We start from the raw sequence: 22,415 nt of genomic DNA on the forward strand, positions 1-22,415 counted from the left end.
CAGCTTCTGAAAAACACAGAGATCTGGCACAACAGTGACATGGTCAGCCTGCTGGTAGGTAGAGAACAGAGTTGGATAGTTACATATAGCACAGTTAATGATAAGGTAATGGCTTTCTCTGAAAAGGAGATGATATCATGTTTATTGTCTGCATTCATTAGATGATGAGCACCTTGCCATGCTTTGACTTGTCTTAATTGTATCATAGCTAGAAGAGGCAACAGCTGATAATTGTTTCTGTAAACGTTTCTGCTGCTGTGATTGTTTGATAATTGATTCAGTTATTAAACAGTCACTTTGTTATGTTATTTGAAAATGCTAAGCTCAGAAGAGTTTCAGAACATGATATTTGTGTGATTATAAACACAGGAGAGAAAAAATTGAGCGGCTGAAGCTAGAAGAAAATATTTGGCCAGAATCGAATCCAACTTTATTTCCGTTTTGCCACTTTGAGAACAGTCGCACCAGCATTCCGGTTTTTTTTTGCCTCAGACGCTGAAAATCCCCTCCGTGAACTTCAGTTTGCTGTGTGAGTCCTCGCACCGAGCCAACTAAGAAACTCCTGTGTGTTTGTGTACGGGATGTGTTCTTAATACTGAAGTAATGTCAAGTTTATGCCAAACAGGATGTAACAGAAAATTGGCAGGGCGTGTTTTTGGCTCGTTTTGGGTTGTCATGATGTCAAATTAAAGAGTAACATAATCAGAGTCTTTCTCCTTCCTTTCTGGTTTTAATATATTCACATAGACACAGGTGGTGGAAGTGGGCAATGAGGAATCCAGAGGCAGAGGTCATAGAGTTAAAAAGGGAGAGAGTGTGTGTGTGTGTGTGTGTGTGTGTGTGTGTGTGTGTGTGTGTGTGTGTGTGTGTGTGTGTGTGTGTGTGTGCGCGTGCATGCATGCTGGTTGATATGGGGAATAGAGAGAGGGTATGTTTGGCCTTCATGGTGTCTTGCACAAATTTGTCATTGCGTGTTAGATGCTATGGAGCACTCGATGAAGATCTCTAATGATCCTGGCAGGGGTTTTGTGTGTGCGCACACTTGTGTGTGTGTGTGTGTGTGTGTGTTCTTATCTAAACTAGCTAGCAGCAATGAAGCATTAGACCTTGAACTGACGTGACTGAAGGCTTTTGAACTGTTTTTCTCAGTTTCTGGTAATAAGGAACAACCGTTTATGTCGGGGGGAAATGGCAGAACTTTGACTTACATAGAAGACATCAGATATCAACCATGATTTAGGCTAATTGCACATCTCTGAGAAGTGGCTCCCGTGTGCCAGATATACAGTTACAGAACCAGTCAGTGGACCCTAAATTAGTGTTTGAGGCTAGTGGCATTTGGAAGCTCAGATGCTTGTGTGTGTCTGTATATATAAAGCTGGCACATTTCAGCTAAGTTTAGCTGACTTTCATTTAGCACAGACTCCTCAGTCAGCTGATGTTGGTACAGTGGAGTTTAAAGCTCAGACGAACCATTAAGGCTGAGAGGCACAGTAATCCTGTTTAATTTTTAATCTAAAGGTCACAGCATTGTATAAAAAGCACCCTTGTTTGCGAAAGCGTGCTGTGCTTCGTTCTGAAATGGTTAACCAAACTTCTGCATCTTCAGCCACTTCTGTCATCTCAGGTGGTTATGTGTGACGCAGATTCCTTTATTGTGACACGTGTGTGCCATCATCTCAATTCTGCTTACATTACAGAAGCAGCACAACATCCCTTAACCTCACTCGGGCGTCTGTATCGTATTGGAACAATATGAAACCTCATGAATCCCCTCCCCCCTCTGTCGCTATCCTGTGCCTTCCTGTTGTTGTTTGTGTAACTGCTTGCCTCCACTGTCTCCCCACAGAGGCTTCCTTTTTCCTGTTGTGTACAAACGAGCATAATCTGAGGCTAAAAGCCTTAACCAGAACAATGAAAAAATAAATAAACAATGATGAAAACTGCCGGTGCATGTCTTATATTCTGCAGACACAAAGGCGCGCGAAATTTATGTTTGTTTCGATCAGATAACTAATACATTTTTTATTATCACTTAATTGAAGTTGTAGGAGATTTCTGTTGAGGTTTTTGGAAGTTTGGAATGTTTAGGCTATTGTGTGGGTGATGCAAGTAAATGCATCATGTTAATGGGCGGGAAGGGGGGGGACTTTTAGTCTTTATTATGACAGGGCATTTGAGAGTGGCGAGGAAAGCTGGGAGTCAGAGCCAGGGAAGAGACGCCTCTGCAATAGCCTTATGGCCTCTGGGCCCCCCTTCTCAACCCGGTGAGCTAGTGTAACATCCGCTGCAGTGTTATCTAACACAACAACACCACGGCCCTTCTCAAGAAATCAAACAAGACATAAATGTAGATATTTCCCCAAACAGCAAATGAGCATCATGGAGATAACATTCATCGCAGAGCCATTGATTTGTTGTAAGGCCATTTCATTAGATTGCATTATGTTATACAGGATTGTATGGTATGGTGAAATCTCTAATGTGCCTACTCTTGCAATCCTCTGTCTGTTGTCTCGCTTTATGAGGCTTAGTGCTAGTTGCATTGTTAATATTGTGATTGCCTAATAGTCTGTTTTTAATTGCAAACAGCCGGATGACCTAAAGTTAAATTTTGCTTTAGGCTCATTTTAATAATTCTTTGGTTTCTTACTGCATAATCTTGTGTCAGAATTTAATAACTTGCTTTAAATCTCATTCTCAAATAGGCTCAGATAATGTACTGTGTGTGTGCGTGTGTGTGTGTGTGTGTCATAGCCCTGGTTTCTGTCCAGTACCATCTGGTGAATTCCTGCACAGAGGGCATTTTAGCTTGCCAGCTATGTCTCTGTGTGTGCCTCCCTCTCTTCCCCTCCAACACACAGACCCACACACATACACAGACACATCCACACACACAGTTTCTCCTCTGCACACACTCGGCATCACGTGAGTCGTGACTACAGGGCAGTGCTTGTTTCTGAAGGAGAAAAGAAAATGCAGTGTCGTGGATATAACTGCTGTCTCCGGGCCGTTTCTACTCTCGACTCTGTTGTCCCCCCCTCACATGTTACGTCAGTTGGTCTTTAACACTCCCGCTAAGCTTTTACTTCATAAACATGCACTTTTAATTTCAAGACAAGACTGATTTGCATTAATCTGCTGCCTGCAAATACCGCCAAAAAGATTTTTGCAAGGAGGAATGCCAATAAATCTGTTGATGGCCATTTCCTTTTATTTTGTTCACTTAATCCTCCAAATTTTCACACTCTAGAAGCGATTAACAGGGGAGGGATTGCCCTCTTTTCTTAATTAATTGCTGGCTATGAATCTGAAAATGCATGTGATCAATTAATTATAGAGGCACTGATGTAGTACAGGGGAAAGCTTGTTCTTTGGGGGCGGGGGCAACCTGAAAGTTACAAATTGACTACCTGGAGTGCTGGACTGCACACCTCTTGGGAGATAGGGGGGCTGACACAGTAGGGAGGATGAAGAGGAGACAGGGGAAGGCAGAGGTCACATCAGAGCATGCAGCTCTCTTGGGAGGCAGGGAGGTGGGGAGGGGAAGAGCAGCATGGGGATGCTTTACATGTCTCCAGGGTTTTTTACATAGCAATAGGCAGGGGAAAGCACACGGGAGGAAGTCACATTGGTGAGACACTGTGTGATGGAAGCAAAGGACAAAGAGAGGAGGAGGCGTGAGCAGGCTGAGCAAATGGTAGGACGAACGAGGTAAAGCACAGGATGTCCCTACTTTAGTGCCATCACCAGCAATCATCAAGTGTGTGTGTGTGTGTGTGTGTGTGTGTGTGTGTGTGTGTGTGTGTGTGTGTGTCTGGTCACTTTACCAGCAACACGCCTGCATGTGGCATGCTGACCTTTTGGCTTTGTGTCTGATGATGGCTGCCTAAGCAGACAAAATATAGAAAATTAGAGTGAAAGAAAGACAAAATCCAAACAGAATCCAGTGCTGATTCAAAACAAGACAACCATGTATACACACGCATTATAGTATACATGTAAAAGATAATGTAAGTCATACATGTCCCTAGAGTCTGTTGTTCCATGCAGTTTCAACACCTGTAGCTTTCAGTTACACTGAATGCAAAAAAGGGAAACACACACACAAATGTTGGTTTTGTTCTTTAAGCACACCTTGAGAGTTGTTGACTGATAACAAAACCCTGAAAAACCTTAATGGGAGCCAAAACAAGGAGACAACACCCAGTGTTTTCCGTGCTGTTTTCCGTGCTATGGTGTCAGTGTTTCCTAATGTACTTGCATTGTGACCATTTACTCATTACCTGCACCAGTTTAGGTTACAGTAGAGCACAAAAGGCAAATAGTAACCCACACACAGCTCATATCTGAGACCTCTCTTAAAGTTTTAGTTTAACACTACACTTAAAACATAGCTTCAACCTTTTATTTTTTGACTGCGATGTAAACAAGAGTCGTTAGCTTAGTCGTCAGTTACCGTCAGTTACGACGTGACATAGCTGCACTGACAAACAAACAAATAAGGGTCTAGGTGGGCTGCGCTGTAGTTTAATGTGACTGTGTAGTTGTAATATTGCATCATCACTTCTGCAGCAATGTGTTGCTTGTCTTGAATTCTGTGCATTTCAATGTGAACTGAGTGTGATACTATAACACTGTGACCTGCTGGGGAATAAAAAAGACAGAAATCTCAGTTTCCAATAAAATTTACAGTTAATAGAGGCTAGATAAGTTACTTTCTTGCTCACTAAGCCATTTATTATATTATTTTTATTACTGCTGTTTTGTTTTTTGTAATTCTGTACCTTAAAATCTTTATACTGCTGTTCATGGTGTTTATTACAAACACTAACCTTGAATTTTTTTTTCTGTCAGCATTATTTGGTGAAGAAGTTGATAGTTTTTGTTGTTGTTGTTGCTTTTTTTGAGCCTCTTCAGCAAAGTTTTCCAAGAAAAAGACAATAAGGCAGTACACTAACTTTTAGAGGAATACACTTGACATTCAGAGGATAGGAAACTGTGCGTATACCTGTTAAGAGGGTTATGGTTGTGGTTTCTTTGGGCAAGATAAGACTGAAGTTAGAGGTGTTTAGTTGTTCCAAAAGCCCACATTTCAAGAAAGAAATAAGTTGTGCAAATTGAATGCAGTTCATGTAGGGGAGAAAAAAGATGCATGTTTTTATAGATATAGGTTTCCTAGAAATGCATTCCTTTATACAAGGAGCGTAACAGAGACAGTATTTAAAAAAAAACCAATAAGAGCAAGATTTATGAAGAGAGGTTTCTGAGGTTTCGCGATGAAGCATGCATCGCACCTACCGTATAGCCTTTTTCCGGAGGAAAGTTATAAATAGCTCTCAGTTTCTTTTTGCTTTCATGCAGAAGCACTTCAGAAATAGGTGATGTGTATTAACCCAACAGGCGGGAGCGAGTCGTACACGTGGGCAAACAAATGTCTTGGTGAACTCTTTATCAGTTCCGGACGCATCATTTTCAACTTCTTTCTCAGCCACGCAAAGCATAATTTCATCACAGCTTTGCGCAACCAGTGATATATATTTTTGTATCACTTTATCAAACATTGTACCTCGTAATCTCTTTTTTTTCTGTCACACTTTGCCTCGAATTTACCCACAAAGTGAGAAATGGATAGTCGAGAGGTTCACAGGTGGATCAGAGAAGAATTGATTGAAGCGTACAAGAGCAATTTGACATCTCTGCCCACATTTTTAAAACCAGAGCGTCACCAGCTCCCACAGCAGTCATTTTGAATGTGCACACAAATAGTTGTATGTTCATGTGTGTGCATATGCTTTTGTATATGGTGGATACATGAAAGTCCTTTTATCTCATTGTTCACCATCATGCTTCCTCTTCTTACTGCCTCTATTTGACCTTTGTTGATCCTGCTTTGGGTCTCTCTGTCTTTGCTGTGACACTGTCTCATTTCCTCAGTACTATAAGCGTCAGGAGTTCCTATGTATGCTGTGGCTTCAGACTTGTCATTGTCATCACTGCATCGGACCTGCATAATGGTAATGTTATGGGATACAGGACTCTGCAATCCTCTTTTTCTCTGTTGTAGCTTTAAAATTTCTTCCAGTTGACAACTTGTTTGTGTTTTTTGTCTTTTTTTCCTACAAGTATTTTTTTGTATTTGTATTTTGGAGTTTTGTTTTCCCTGTTGAGATGATGACAGTGGAGCCTCCCCTGGATGAAGGGTGAGGATAGGGCTGTTACAGAGCCCTAAACTGTTACAGATGCTTACAGACACTGGGAAGTTACACTGAAAATACTGTTCGGATATTTCTGTGAAACCGTCATCGTTTTTCTCTTATTAATGTTTCTGCGTACCGCCCTTCACAGTCTCCTCCGTTCTTCTGTTTATTAAATGCGTAAAAATTTTCCACGCAGTTTTCTAACCCCGAGGTGTGTTGTGCATTTTTAATTAAAACACTTTTATTATTGTTTTTTAAAAAATTGACATGGTGTATTTCATTGTGGAAAGAGCATGAAGTGACCTTTGACCTGCATATAACAGCCATCCTGTACCCTCAGCCTCTCTACAGTAGAATCATGTTGTCTTTATAATCAGTTGATACAGCTGGTTATGAAGCAGTTTTCTTTGAATCTTTTTACCAAAAGTAAACTATAAACAGGGAAATTTTGAACCCTGGCTGATAAATCGGGTGCATGGTCCTGTCTGTCAGCTCTTACACCATCACCATAACATTTTCTGACTCTTATATCATTGTTGGATAAAGATCTCTTTGACCTCTCTGCTTCACATTCAGCATACAGTATCCTGTAACTCACTGCCTTTCGGTTATAGCTTCGTGCACATTTGTCATGCTAATTAATTTGTTCCCGATGTGTTGAACAGCCATTTTTAAAGTGTGAAGTCCTTAACAGTCACAAGGGACGCAGGAGAAAGCCGCGAGAAGTAAACCTTTGTGTGACAGCTCCGAACACATAGAGAAAGCATAGAAGGAATGTGTGAACAAAGGCACCTACCTGGTGCCTATAAGAGAGAGAGGAATGTAGCCTTGTGTGTGTGTGTGTGTGTGTGTGTGTTTGTTTGTGTGTGTGTGTGTGTCGAGCAAAGCAGGTTTTCAGAGAAGAAGCCTGGGAGGAGTATGATGACAGCATGAAAAGAAGGCCCTGCCTGTTTCTGGAGAGAAGAGAAGCAGCTGATGGATTAAAGGTTTATCTGTATATAGAGGAGAAAGATGAAGAGAGAGGACAGACAGCAGAGAGCTGTCAGGTACAGCACAGGAAACGGCTGATCTTGCTTGTGACAGGAAGGAGAGGGAGAGAGGAAAAAAAGAAAGAGGAGCAGAGCAGATTCTGGCTATGATGAGGATGTCGTCATATCAAAGGATGGGTCTTTTTGAATGACACTACAAAGGGACAAGGGCTTGGAGAGAGATGCGAGGCATGATGGGGCAACTGTGTAATCAGACATGTGACTGGTAGTAGTGGGAGCTGCCGAAAAAGCGAGTTTTCGTCTCTCTTGGATCGGATTACCCTTGGATTCAAAACCTGGAGGTGTAGTGAAGCTCCATAGATGCAAAACCAAACCACAAGGTCAGCGCTAAAGTCAGGGAAGAAAGGCCTTCAGTGTTATACAATGATCATAGAATAACCTTTATGAATTTTTAGCCTTTGCAGATGATCTCTAAGCGGAGGGTGTCTTTGCTTTGCCCAATCAAACTGCTGTAGAAAGTTTGAGGATGCTGCGAAGGAAAGAAAGCACACTATTACAATGCTATTAGTACTGTAATGCAGCCATTAGCTGCCTATACTACAGGAAGTTAGGAAGCAGCCTAAGAAAGGGCATCTGAGAAAGGTCTGTGGTGCTTTTAAAATCGCTCTTACAGTAGATACTCTATTTAATGATTAATGTCCCCTAATAGAGTCCAACAGGAAATAGGGCGGTGTTTTATGGTCACTGAACAAGCTTCTGCCTATATTGAGGCAGGGAGATATATGATTTTCTAAACACTTAATTATCAGCTTGTTATCATGTAGGGCTGCTCGATTATGGCAAAAATGATAATCACGATTATTTTCACTGAAATTGAGATCTCGATTATTTGACGATATTTATTTAACAATAACAATGTATTGAATAATGACTTTAAAGATTGTCAAAAAATAATATAAAACAGTGTGCAAATACTGATAACAGTGCAAATGTTTGCAATATAAAAAAATAAATGACAAATGTAAACATCTATGTTTAGTGAACTTTGCAGTGTTGCTCTGTGGTGCAGCTACGACACTGTAGCAAAGTTTACACACTCTGTCTACTTGATCCACGTCTGACTCTGCGAACCCATAATGTTTCCACACCACTGAAGTTTTTTTTTACCTCTCTTTTCAACCAGCAGTCACTCTCCTCTCCAAATAACTTCTGCTTAGCTTTCCGAGCTTCCCTCGGGTCCTCTTAATCAGCGGTCCCCAACCCCCGGGCCTTGGACCGGTACCGATCCGTGAGTCGTTTGGTACCGGGCCGCGAGAGTTGAGGCTCAGTTGTGAAATTTATAGTTTTCAGGGTTTTTATCGGTTTTCAGCATTATTTTGTTATCGTTTTTATCGTTTACTCGGTTTTCCTTGGTCTTTTCACGTGTGTTATGAATAAATTTTCTTTTTTTCTGTACCGGTACTAGTTTTATTTTGTTGTATTTATCCGCGACACCTTAAAGGCCGGTCCATGAAAATATTGTCGGGCATAAACCGGTCCGTGGCGCAAAAAAGGTTGGGGACCGCTGCTCTTAATTGTTGTGACACGTGTTCTAAATGCAGAGAGGTGCGCTCGATTTGCCATACGGAGCAGCGCGAGAGTAAAGCACGAGGGAGGGGCTAATAATCGGCTCAGTCATTTTTAATGATCGTTGAAAGCCCAGATCGTAATCGAGATTAAAATTCGATTAATTGAGCAGCCCTATTATCATGTTCATTTATGTTAAGATTTGAGAACATATATGATGCTTTTTAAAAATGGCATAGCTGTTCATGGCTCCGGATGTCCTAAAAGGCTTTCCTTAAGGGAACTCTTCACATTTAGTACATGGATTCATAAAGTAACTCTTTAGACTTTGACTGTTAAAGGTCAAGGTCTCTGTGAGACCTCACTTTAATCTCATTCTTTTAAACACAATGTATCAAAAATACCAGAAGGGTATTTCTGTGTATCTGGCACACAGTTTGAGTCAAGGATGAAGAGATTCGATTGTGTTGTTCAGAGGTGAAGGATAATAAAATTTCTTGTCCATATGTTTGGATTTTATATGTTAATTATGGAAAGATGGGGGCAGCACTGGAAGGTCCTGGGTTTGAATCCAGTCAAATGGGGTTCTTCTGTGGGGAGTTTCCATGTTCTCCAGGTGTCTGTGTGGGCTCCCACAGTCCAAAACATGCACAGGGTTAAGTTACCTGGTAATTTTAAATTGTCCATAAGTGAAGCGTATGAGTATGAATGGTTGTCTGTCTCCCTCTGCTAGTCCTGTGATAAGCTGGTGTCTTGTCACTGGGTTAGACTCCAGCCCTTCCCACATTGTCTTGAGGAAAACAAAATGGGTGGGATTATGACAAGATAGCTCCCTTTTCATACCCAAGACACCATAATTTTCAGTGGAAACACCTCTTTTATTACATTCAACAACGTAACTCGGAAACTGAGTTTATTTTTTGAAACAAGCAAGGTTGGGTACTGATTGGTCCACAATAATCTTTGGTGTACACCTTGAAATTGTGTTGAAAGTACAGATCAGGATTGGGGGTCACATGAGAAACCAGGGCTGTTGTGGAACCGTTCTTTTTTATTTTCCCACATTAAATTTGTTCAAAAACACAGAAGACACAAAGCAAAACAAGAACAAGTCAAATGATTTTTTAAATATATTTTTAATATATTTTGCATCTATATCAGAAATCAGAAGTGTGGCTGACGGGACTTTACAGCACAGCTGCACAGCTAACAAAATCTACGACCCATAGTTCCTATAGTGAGATGAGGAACAGCTACATTAAACTGTCAAATGTAACACAGAGTTAAACTGCATCTTGACTGGTCTGTGGAGGCATATAACAGGGGAGGGGAAATGCTAGTTGCTGTTTGAAAAACTGTGAGGATAAGAGTCTCTGAAAGGATAAATAACAGCTGGTCACAAGTCCCCTGTTCATCAAAAGATGAATTTATTTCACAGGAGCAGTGCTAAACATGTGTTCTTGCAAAATGTAGCTAAAGGAACAATCAGGACACAAAAGGAAAAAATAACCGAAATTATTCTATTCTAACTAATAACAGCAAAATAAAAGTCAGCACCGTCAGGGTCATTATGTAAAAATAAACACCCGTTGCCCTGTTGTTTCCTTCCTGTGGTTGTGCTACAGTGGAAAAAAATAAAAATAAAGTGAGGTCTGAAAATTCCATTTAAAACAGGAAATGCAAGCAAGGCTGAACACTGTCAAGGTTTCTTTCTCTGTTCTTGCTGCATTCAGTATTCAAGACCACAAATATGCAAATTACCTAAACAAATGTGAGAAAGGAAACAGAGCAAGCTTTAAGAACCATAAAGCATGAGCTTCGAGTACACTAAAAGGGCAAAAGGTTTAGGACACTGATCTTAAACTGTGAATTCAGGTAGGTAGCACCTGTCCATGCCAATGCCTTTGCAAACATTTGTGAAAGAATGGGTCGTTCTAAAGCGCTCCCTGGTACTGTGATACTGTAACAGGATGCAGCTGCTGCAGCATGTCGGTTTGTGAAATTTCTTCTGTCCTAGATATTGAGATATTCGATCAGCTGTAAGTGGTGTTATTGCAAAGAGGAAGCCACAACAACTCAGCTTCAAAGTGGCAGACCACAAAAAGTTACAAGGTCGCTGAGCATCTGTAAAAGTCACTGATGCGCTCCTGACTAACTGCAGAGCCCCAAACCTCCTCTGGCATTAACATCAGGACAGAAATTGTGCACCAGGAGAGTCTATTGGTATGTATATGGGCCGAGCAGCTCCTGTAGGTGTAATGTCCATATACTTTTGTCAATACTACGTGAGAAAAGAAACAGAGCAAGCTTCAAGAACCATAGAGAACCAACTCTCCTATGTATTAAATTGGTACAAACTTGACTGCGTTTTGTAGCTTGCGTGCATCCTGGTCAGTATTTTTGTCGTTCGGACACAGAAGACGAGCACCACAAAACTAAGTGCATGTGCCACATTTAACTTCCAGTTTCGAGTCTGCAAGGACTTCAGTCAGATGGTGTTTTTATTATTCTGTACACTGATTACATGATCACAGAGAGGAGCTCACATATATCCAGAAAAACAGAACAAAATAGCACAGATGACTAACTAGGCCCCTGTTTACCACAAGTGTTGACATAGCAGCCATCATAGCATGGCTGTAGGCACAATCAGCAGTGTTGGAATAAATTTTGACCAGCCAGACTGCTTTGCTGGAGCTTTCTTGTTGCAAGAGCAAAGACGACAATTTCTCTTAACATTAAAAGTTTGGAGGAAGATTAGGTTTCCTCTCAGTCTGGCAACTGCTTGAAAGATTCTCACTCGGCCCCTTTCTGCCAGTTTGTTTGCATCTTGTTGGCATGATGTAAACATGTAACAATAATGACTTTTTCTTGGCTTAATTTATTTTCAAAGTTTATATATTTGTCAAATTATCTTTCTTTAACCTTAGCACCACTGTTTTTCGTCTGGCCTCTCTCTGTTTTATGGAAACAATACCTATCTAGTGTTTGTTGGAAAGCCATGTCAAAACAAAGCATGACACACCAGCAATTGTAGATATGTGGTCTATAAAGATAGCAAAGTTAATAATAAACATTTCAACTGGGTAAAGGTCCTTCTGCTCTATCTTTTCCTACAGTGAACATGCTGATATCCAAATTTATCATCTGCACAGTCATGTCTGTATGAATATACATGAGTGTTGCACTGTTTCTTAAAATCTTTTCTTAAATATTATGTTAATCCATATTTCTTCTCTGTCCCTGAGCTTAATTATTTCACTTTTTCACTTAAACACATCATCATTGCTTTGCCAGGGAAACATTTTGTTAAAATGCAGTTTATTTAAACAACAATGGAGAGCTCAGAGCTTCATCAAGGCTGATTCTCTGATCAGACACGCTCGTGTATATGAAAAATAGAAGAAAAGCAGTCAGTTAGTCAATTAAATATCCAGTCACGATTACGCCACAGTTTTTATTGTTTTTATCGCATCACTAGCAAAGATGTTCATTGACACTGGTTAATGCAAAACACAAAAGACGCCCACATCTCCTGTTGTTTCACATATTGTTTTTATTTTTAATAAAGTCACATTTGTTTATCGCAATTTGTCCATCTCCCTTAGTGGGGAGAAGTCATTGCATGTCACCCATTCATTAAAAGATAAAGAAGTAAAGTTGGCCTGGCTATTGGTGAACCAGCTTGTTAGGTGCACCAATCTGTTGCCTGGCATACCCTTCCAGCATAATTTCAAGGATCCTGCTTGAAACTGCTAAACTTCAGTTTGCAATGTTTCAGGTCTGGAAAAAAAAGATTAGAGGTAGCACATTTTAGGGAGGAAAGAAAGATAAGCTTGCAAAAGCTAACGTTTAATGTGATTAGAGCATTGACCCCCCCCCCGAACGCTGCTAGACACACACATGCTCACAGAGACTCAAAGATTACAAATCTTAGCCTTGGGCTTTGCTTTTTTGTATCACACGTTTATAAGTCAGCCACTGTTACGTAACGACTGCGTTTGTGTGTATGTGCGAACGTAAGAGAGGGAACTCGTGCAAGCGATAAAATACCTCTGTGTAGAATATTGAATTATGTCAAACTCAAAATGAGGCTCTCTGACAAATCGAAAGAGTTTGCTTTCCCATGCGCTCGCTTACAGTTTGCACATGGGCGCAGATGAAGCTCGCGGCTTTTAATGCACGCATTTAACCAGCACTTCCAATATGCACAGTGATTTTCTAAAAGCGCTATCCCTTTTCAGCGTGTTTTTAATTAAAGAAAATAAAGGCTCCTGCGCATAATTTATACGCTAATGGAGACTAACATTGTGGTTCTTTTTTGTGTCTTTGGAAAATTACTGAGAGCTTGCAAAGCTGTTTCTTTTTCACACGTCTTTAAGTCATTTTAAAAAAATGCAACAAATGTGTTACAGGTTACCAGAACATGGCCTATTCTGTAGCATTTAATATTTACAGCCAGAGAGCAGTGGCAGAAAGAAAAGCGACCTCTCCGCAATTGTCTGTAAAATCACTGACGTAGAATTCATTAGTATTTAAAGTGCTGTGCAGCTACATTTCTCAGGTTAACAGCCGAATTTTTCTCCAGATTTAACGGGCAAGTCAAAGCGAGCTGGCTGCTAGATCCAGCTGCCTCGCTTTAAACAGACCACAGCCGGGTTAATCACCCATGTCCTCTCTTAAATTCATTCATGCAGTTATGAATCCGCTCTGACAGCAGCAGCTAACCTTATTGCGCAGACTACATATAAAGCTGCTCTAATATATTCCCACAGGATGGCTTCCCACTCTGTAATTTGTTGACTGCTGCAGAGGGTCTAAAGAGCAGCAATACTCTTTAATGCACTTGTAAACATACACACAGACACATGCGTGCATATGCACACACAACAACTTGAGAAAGAGTTGAGAGCGGCGCTCAGGGAGGAATAATTATAGATGGCATTGAGTTTCCTGCTCTCCTCCGTGTGCAAACGGTGTTTAGCTAAGAGGGCTTGCTTGCTCACATGTTTACGGCATGGCATTTGTTGGCAGCCGGGTCACATTAGTGTTAGACTTTGTGAATGTCTGGTCTGCAGTGGAGCAGAGAGGCTCGACAGGCAAAAAGCTGTGTCACCAATTTTCCACATAAGTAACCTGTTTCTTTATTGTGTTATTTTCAGAAGCAGCCAGGAATAGGAGCAAGGATGCTTCCGCATTCTGTTACCGGAGCTTGCACACTTTCGCGTCTCCAACGCGAGGACGTGAAAGTGTTTGCAAGCTCTGCAAACACTTGCTAAGTGACTTCTTCTTCTTCTTCTTCTTCTCGCAGCTCTACAAGCTCTGCAAGCTAGTGAAATGTTCACAGTGCTAATTTCTGGCATTTCAGAGTGCGTCTGGCAGTGGGTTAGGATGTAGTATTTGTATGCATGAGTAACTAGCAGTCTGCCTGGAGATATGTGTTTGTACTGTGATTACGCATGAATTGTTTTCCTCCCCTTACCTGGAGCAATTGTATTTGTTAGAGAGAATAGACTGTAATTGAATATACTTCCCTGAGCTGGCTGTGCAACCTCATTACCTTGCCCTTTTACGGAAGAGAGAAAGGCGCAGTGAGCCTCTGGGAAAAGGGGGCAGTGAAGGGAAAAATGGCAAGGGAGAGCTGAGATCTCGACTCAGGTGAAATCAGAATTAGAACAGAGAGGGAAAAGGGGAGAAATTCATCTGTAGCAGCATAGCTCAATATAAGGTCTTACACCACCATGAGCCACCAGAACACAAGGACTGTTACTTTTCACTGCCCTGTCCCTGAAGTGCACACGAGTCTTTTGTAAAGAGTTTTTCTTTTAATTTTATGCTCTGATGTTCCAGGTGGCTTGCACATTGTTCACAAGTCCTGCAGGAATTTCAGTTTTGTGGAAATCTGGCGGCTGCACTGGCCATAGCATGAGATTTGCATAATTTTGATACGCAAACCATTTCAAACATTCTCAGTTGGAGTGGAAACATCTGCATCTGTCATGCATTTATTTTTTCTAATAATTTGCATTTTCCAGGAAATACACTGAGAGAAAGAGACTTGTAAGAATAGAGAAAGCAAAGAAAAAGAGACAGAGACGAGAGGCAAAGGCAGAAATTCACCCTTGTGCTGACATATATAAGAAGAAAGGCTTAGTTTGCCTTGTTTAACCCAGCCTAGCTCAATTCTTCTTGTTATTCCGGCCTTGTACATTTCTCCACTGTACGCTGTACAGAGCCAGAGATTGATGGAGTCAGTGAAAGAGACAGAGTGAGTGAGGTGATGCAGAGACTGCAGCAAGCATGGGAAGATGGTTTGATGTGACACAGCAATGGAAAATGGGCAGGGGTTGGGGGTGGGAGGTTGAAGCGAAGCTATCCTGTAGGTGTTATCAGGTTAAGCCGTTCACCACTGGCTGTCGCCATGGTGACACCATGGTAACTACCAGGTGTTCTACTAGGAATGAGCAAAACCTCTCGTATGCAAAGGGGATTCCTTTGAATCTCACTTTGTGCTCATTTCTGCTTCTTTTCTGCATTTGCCTGTAACGTTCAGGTGTTTATGTTTATAACAATCAAACAGATGGAACAGTGTGCATGTTTACCTTCAAGCATCCGCTCAAAAACTTGATGCAAATTCATGCTTTTATGATCTGTGTCATCAAAGTTGTTAAAGGTATATTTTGTGAATCACAGCCGGAAGCAGCAGTGAATTATTTCTAGCGTTTCCCAATCGTTAAAGGTGTGTTTGTGTGAGTCTGTTTGCCTGGATGCATGTGTTTGTACACAGTGCACCTGCAAATACATGAAAAAACACACACACACACACACAAAACTGAAGCTTGAAATTATCTTATCTCATTATTAAGTTGATTTAATCTCTTAGAGGCACATTTACCAGTGTTTGTGCTCATTATGTTTATTGTACGTGGTGTTTTGTGTATGTCATATATATATATACATGCTTCTGTATGGCTCGTCCATGCTTAAACCTATAAGCTGATTTGGTTACGTACTTAAAGAGATCTCAGTTTCAATCCTTTGGTGTTAGCTCTGTTACATCACTCCACCCGGCTCTGTGTGTGTGTGTGTGTGCGTGTGTGTGTGTGTGGTGCTCAGCAGAGTGGGTTTGGTGGGACACGGGGTGTGGTGTAGAAGGCTAACAGATACTTGGCGCATGGAAACACACTGACAACAATGACACACGTGCTTGTGCCATGCGCACACAGGGGCCCAGCCACACAAATACAGTAAGCAAAGGCAAGCACACACCACTGAGTTCTGCTCTTAAAGGCACACTGTACCACTGCTAAACACATATCAGGCCTCTCATTTGCGTCCTAGTGCTCGGCAGTTTAATTGCTCTGCAAATTAACGGTTCTAAATGTACACCCCCACGATGTGTTCAGTTCACTTGTGTATATTTTCTTGCTGGGAGCTGGTGATCTAAGGTGAGAGAAACAAAATCATGTGGCTGGAAGCAAAACACGTGTGTCCCTCTCATTTATGTGGTTATTTTTAGTTGCACAATCACATTGGTGAATAATGACCTTGGTTCTACGCGGGGCAGAGATCACCACTGAGGGTTTTTTTTCTCTCTCTGTTAAACTCCAAGTATGTACTTTTTTCAGTACAGAAGAATTCAGTGGATGTACTTTTATAATGTGTCAGCTGAACTATCCAGTACACATAATGAAAGTTTGTATTCAGTAATAGTGAAGTTAGGTAGTCTAGGTCAAGGTCAAGTTTATTTATATAGCGCATTTCCAAACAGTCCATGTTGTTTGCAGTGCTTAACAATGTAAAATGCCACTAAAATAAATAAAATGCACCGCAATGATGTAGTAAAATATAGAGAAAAAACAAATAAATAAATAAAATAAGTCAATAAAAACAACTAAAACAACAACAACAACAATAACTAAGACTGTTAAAACCAAAATGTTTAGGTCAACATGTGCTGTGGTAGTGTTTAAGTTGCTAAGGTGCTTCACAATCTGATTTATAAATAGTATCAATCTAAAGTTACTCAGTGATCGCACATTGGAGGGGTTAAATTCTACACACAAATCCAGGAAATTAACCTAAAAAATACATACATGACATGACTGTGGAAACGTAATTACTGTATTACATAAACTACAGTACAAAACAAACATGGATACAGCATTTCTAATTTCAAGTAAAGGTTTAAGAAAATCTTTAATTTTAGTTGCCTGAAAAATGTCTTGCTCAAACACCTACAGGGACAAAAAAATGAGGAATGGTAAGCGAGAGACAAACTTCCATTCAATTTCAGACTTGGGAACCAAAGACAAAGAAATACAGTTTGAGGGAATTGAGAAAGCTGAAGAGGAAGTTGGAGAGACTGGTGGGAGTTCATCCAACGGAAGGATGTTCCTCAGGGTCTTCCTATCCTTCTTCTGTTTCCTATTAAATTACTAACTTGAAACCGTGTGCTTCCTGACCCAGCTCTATAATCTGACATATGGGACAGCTGTTTGTTTGAATGTGCATTTTTCTCTGTCTTCATTTTTTGTTTCTCACATTCACTAATGCTTTTTCTTTTTTTTTTGCTTTTACCTGTGTTGCAGATAAACCTGCGGCTGATTTTGGTCAGTGGAAAGACGAAAGAATTCCTCTTCTCTCCCAACGACTCTGCAGCAGATATCGCCAAACACGTTTATGACAACTGGCCAATGGGTGAGTAGCTCAATTATGTATTGCTATTCACATCAGATACATGTGCATCGGTATGCAGAGGTATGAGTCTGCTATAAATGTATGTGCAATATAAATATGAAAGCAATAACAAGTTCCTACGTTATGAATAAAATCATTGTGGTCTAAGGCAGTCGCTTACAGTACGGTGAAAAAGTTTTCACTGTACTAAGCATACCCCAAGATTCAGTAGCTTGTAGAGCCACGTTTAGCAGCAATAACACAAATCATTTTTCTGTTTGACTGTATCTGTATTTCTGCTGGACTAACTTTCTCTCGTTGTGGAGAAATTTAGTCCCATTCTTCTTTACAGCATTGCCTCAGTACGTTGAGCTTTAAAGGTATTCGTGCACATCTCTCTTTAAGGTTGTCAACATTTTAATTAGTTTGAGGTCTGGACTTTGACTAGGCCATATCAGCACCTTGATTATTTCCTTTTTCAGCCATTCTGTTACAGATTGGCTGCTGTGCTTGGAATCATTGTCCTGTTGCATGACCCAATTTCAGCTAAGGTGCAGCTTTCAGACAGACCTAACATTTGACTCTAGAATACTTTGGTATAGAGACGAGTGGATGGTCGACTCAGTGACTCAATGACCTGATACCTGGGTTCTGTGGCTACAGAATAAGCCTACCTCTTAAGCCCTCCACCACTGTGCTTGATAGAGGGTATGGGGTATTTGTGCTGATATAGTGTTTTTCACCAAACACGGAGCATTCTATAGACAAACATCTCCACTCATTTAGAGGCAGCTTTGCAAAGCTAGTCTGTGCTGCCCTGTTCTTTTTAGTGAGAAGAGGCTTTTTCCTGTTTACCCTTTCAAACAAAACCATACTTGTTCGGCCTTTTTAAACTGTACTATTGTGAACTTTGACATTTAAAATGCTATCTGAGGCCTGTAGAGTATGAGATTTAGCTCTCGGGTTCTGTACAGTTTTTTTTTTGCATGGTCTGACGTTGGGGTGAACCTTCTGGGACATCTCCTCCTGGGAAGATTGTGGCTTTGTGTTAATACACACCTCACCAACAAACTGCCAAGACTTTAGTTTTTATGGACGTGGCAATGCACTCATGATCCGTACAGCAGTACAAGGGTACTCCTGGAAGCAGTCAGGGCACACTTGTTTTTTCTCTCTTTCCTCTTTAAGATATAGCTTTTCATATATTTGATTAATTCTTACAGACATCTACAAACTTATTTTTACAGTAACCACATTTTCAAAGCTGATTGACTTTTTTTAAAAGTGAAAAAGCAGGTTAAATATATATTCTTAGAATCATAATCTGTAGCAAAAGAAAAATATCATTGTTTACCTGCCCAGCCTGCAGTTGTACTTTTTCAGTTCACTTTTTTCAGTATTGGAAGTTTTTTTTTTCATGTTTGACATTTGAAAACTAAAAAATAACACATGGAAAATGTACCTGCTCGACACCTAACAGTCAGCAATGAGCTAGCGAAGACAGTGGATGATTGTGGAGCTGCTCTAGCTTGTAATGTGCAAACAAGATTAACGCACAGTTCAAGGTTTAGGTTAACAGCGAAATTAGCATTAGAGTTGACTTTCTTTCTTACCTCATTACAAAGGTGCTTATAACACGGTTGTATTATTTATTTGATTTACATGAGAAAGATCTGGGTTTTCACATCTGCTTTACACATGTCAGATTTTAGCATCAGCTTTGGTTTTACTTACAGTTCTATATTCTTTAACATTTTTGCATTTAATATGTGGCATTTAATAAATATCATCATTACGCAGGCACAGCTACCGAATCTCTGTAAAAGCTCTAATTAAACTATTTAACTGTAAACAAATAGAAACTACTTGATCAGACTTATTGCTGTCAGACCAACTGCTAATTGCTTACATGCAGGTCTATATAGCAGTGTGGGGAATGTGCATATCTTTGGTGTAGGGTAATTAGAATGAACTCCTTTCAGCCTGATTATCATTGCATACAGGAATGTGGGATCACAGTGCAGCCGCTTCCTTTCTGTAATACACCCACTTGCCTCGCTGCTGCTGTGCACCAGGGTTAGAATTCATTTGATACTGCCCACCTTACGTCACCTTCAAAACTCTAGCTTTTTCCCACGGTGCCGCTAATGTACTCCAGTTTAAGAGAACTCCACGATGCATGAAAAACTACAAATTACACAGTTAGACTCGAATTCTCCTCGACAACAGAAGTTTTCCGTTCAATCCCGTCAGTGTTAGGAGCACCCTTTGTTCCTCCCAGACAACCCATCTGAACCCTGAGAGACCCAGAGCAGGCTCTCAGTCAGCAACAACACCCTGCGCTTAGCTAGAGACAAACATCTGGTGGCCAGACTCTGTTGCTGCGCAACTCCGCACTCTCGTTTCTCTCTCATTTAATGCGTTCACTTTTGTCCTTAGCTCTTCCCGAGCCACACCTCGTCTTCTTCTTTTGCCTCGGCTCTTTCTCACGTTCTGTAGGGCATCCCGCAAAGCCCAAATATTATACATTCTGCCTTTAAGGATTTAAAATAAAGGCCCTAAATGTCTTAAAATATCTTCAGTGTGGTTGTCTGTGGTTCTTCTTTTTTTTTTCTTTACCAGGCAGCAACTGATTTCTTTTCACTACACTGTGTTCAGCATTTTCATCACGCCGACACGACAGCTTTTTATACACAGCTTTAAGTTTCTTGTATATTGTGGGTTTTGAAGTACATTAAATTGTACTTGTGAAATGTCAAATTAATACTTCATGGAAAACGAGTAAAATAAGAGGTAAAAAAGAAAGAACCAGCAGGGCTCCTTTCTCTTTAACTGTCTCCTCCTTTCTCTCTGCTTTCCTACAGACTGGGAGGAAGAGCAGGTCAGCAGTCCTAACATCCTGAGGCTCATCTACCAGGGACGTTTTCTACACGGCAACGTAACACTAGGAGGTGAGAAAACACTGAAGCTACACCACCCAGAGAAAATGGCTCATTTGCTCATAGACATGCACACAAAATCACAGCCGTGCGCTGCTGGAAAGTTCTTTGCTGTTCTCATCCTTTTCCTGAGTCACAGAACAGAGGTACCTCAGTGCTCTGGACAAGCTTGCTTTGACAGGGAAAGAGGGAGGAGAGAGGAAATAGAGAAAAAGAAGGGAAAGAGGCTGGTCAGGAAAGAGGGAAGACTGGTGTTTAAAGGAGACCTCAAGTGGTACAAAGGAGAGAGAGAAAGGAAGCGAGAGTGAAAGGCAGAAAAGGACGTCTTCTGTTGTGGAAGGCCAGTTCACTCTCTCTGGCTTTTAGGCTTTTTTATCTGCCTAACCCAATTTAGATTTGACTGGTGCTTTGTGGTTAACGGTGTTACAGCGCACCCTAACCCTTTTGCAGTCTTCTATCTGCCATCCATCTGATAATTCCCTTATCTTTTAGCATGTTAGCACATTAACACAATCCTTGTTGAGTACAGACACACGCATTTTAAGCACACACCAAGTCGTCAACTATTACATGTTAACAGCAGTGTGCAGTTTTAAAAGTTATAACTATATATGAACTTATGCGAAGCGGTGAGAGATCCTGCAAATTTCCTTCTTATTTTGTGTATTCACGACATTTCTGGGCTCCAGCCTTTAGGCAGTGGTTGTTTAACCCCATGCCAATTACAGCTGTGTGTGTAGTCTGAGGATTCTGTAAAAACCTACTGAAATAGACTGTGCCCAGCTCCAACAACGAGGTAGCAAAACTCTTATTTAAACAGAAGCAGAGTTGCACTGAACAACCTGTTATGTTATGCATCTATGGCAGCTGGTCTGTTGTGAGCGCTACCTTTTCAACTTGCTACTGCTGACGAGCATTTCTGACACACCCACCAAAGGCGAGGGCATACCACAGCGTCTCATGGAAACATTTAGATGAACCTGGAGGCACCATTTCAGACTGAATGTGCTCCTTTTCCATCTCTCTCCTCTGGTGTCTGTGTCATGGATTTTAAAAAGAGCAGCAGGTCTGTGTGTTTGTGTGGCCAAGGGCGAGGCTGTGCTACACACACACACACACGCATGCAGGGCAGAGTGGCATCAGTGGACAGGATGAAGCGTGCATTTATGCTGCATTCATACAAAATCCGGTGGTGCCTCACCTTCCTGCAGGGTTGTTCCGAGGCGTGTGGGTGGGTTGTTTTTTTTGTTTTTTAGGTTCATTAGAGTGCTGTGAGACAATAATAAAATAATATTTTACAATCTTATTGGCTGCTTTTTCCTTGCTGATGTTGCTGATTTACTTTCAAGCGCACTGATCGACTTCTGATTTTGCTCCTTTTGGCTTCTTGACCCAGGTTGCAGGCGCCAAGTTGGGATAGTAGACAAATATTATCTCTTTAAGGGGTATCCAGCAGCTCATGTATTGGTTTTGGTCTATTCGGTATTACAACGTTGTTGTTTTTTTTATTGATATTTCACCTGCCTTCCTCATAGCCATTGCTTTCCATTATTTTTCAGACTAACATGAATGCCTACCAATAAAGCTCAACTGATATGTTGGCAGGGCAGATATGTTGGCTTATAGTAGCTGATATATCAGTATTGGTAAATCAAAATTTAAAAACTAAAGAAGAAATGGGAAAAACACCCTTCAAACATGTTACATAGCATGTCTACCAGAGGGTGCTCTGCAACCTCCACATTGGTGTTTTCTCACTTTTGTCTGCTAACTAATCCCGTTGAACTTGAATCCACTGTATATATGTGCATGTACATACTACGCTCTCCAGGTGTGTCAGATATTTTGTGCATTTCTTTTCTAATGAATCCTTTTTAGTGTTAAGTATCGTTTCATTTGCACCTTTATTACTGGTAATTATGTTGCAATATTATCTGCAAATAACAATAAAACTTGGAACCGAGTCGTCTTATTCAAGAGCAAGAAACTAGCCGATCCTTCAGCCGCTTGTGAACAGTGTTTTAAATGATTCGGTTACATAT

The 22,415-nt window shown here is 40.8% G+C and overlaps 1 protein-coding gene across 1 annotated transcript in view; it reads left to right on the forward strand.

Moving 5' to 3' along the window:
• ubl3a (ubiquitin-like 3a) overlaps positions 1-22,415 on the forward strand; it is a 35,972-nt gene that overhangs the window by 9,684 nt on the left and 3,873 nt on the right. The window contains exons 2-3 of the mRNA XM_085174844.1: positions 17,347-17,455; positions 20,299-20,385. Coding sequence (XP_085030970.1) covers positions 17,347-17,455; positions 20,299-20,385 — 196 coding nt within the window. The remainder of the gene's footprint in view (positions 1-17,346; positions 17,456-20,298; positions 20,386-22,415) is intronic.

Source organism: Neolamprologus multifasciatus, chromosome 10 (assembly GCF_963576455.1).
Source record: "Neolamprologus multifasciatus chromosome 10, fNeoMul1.2, whole genome shotgun sequence".
Taxonomy (NCBI): domain Eukaryota; kingdom Metazoa; phylum Chordata; class Actinopteri; order Cichliformes; family Cichlidae; genus Neolamprologus; species Neolamprologus multifasciatus.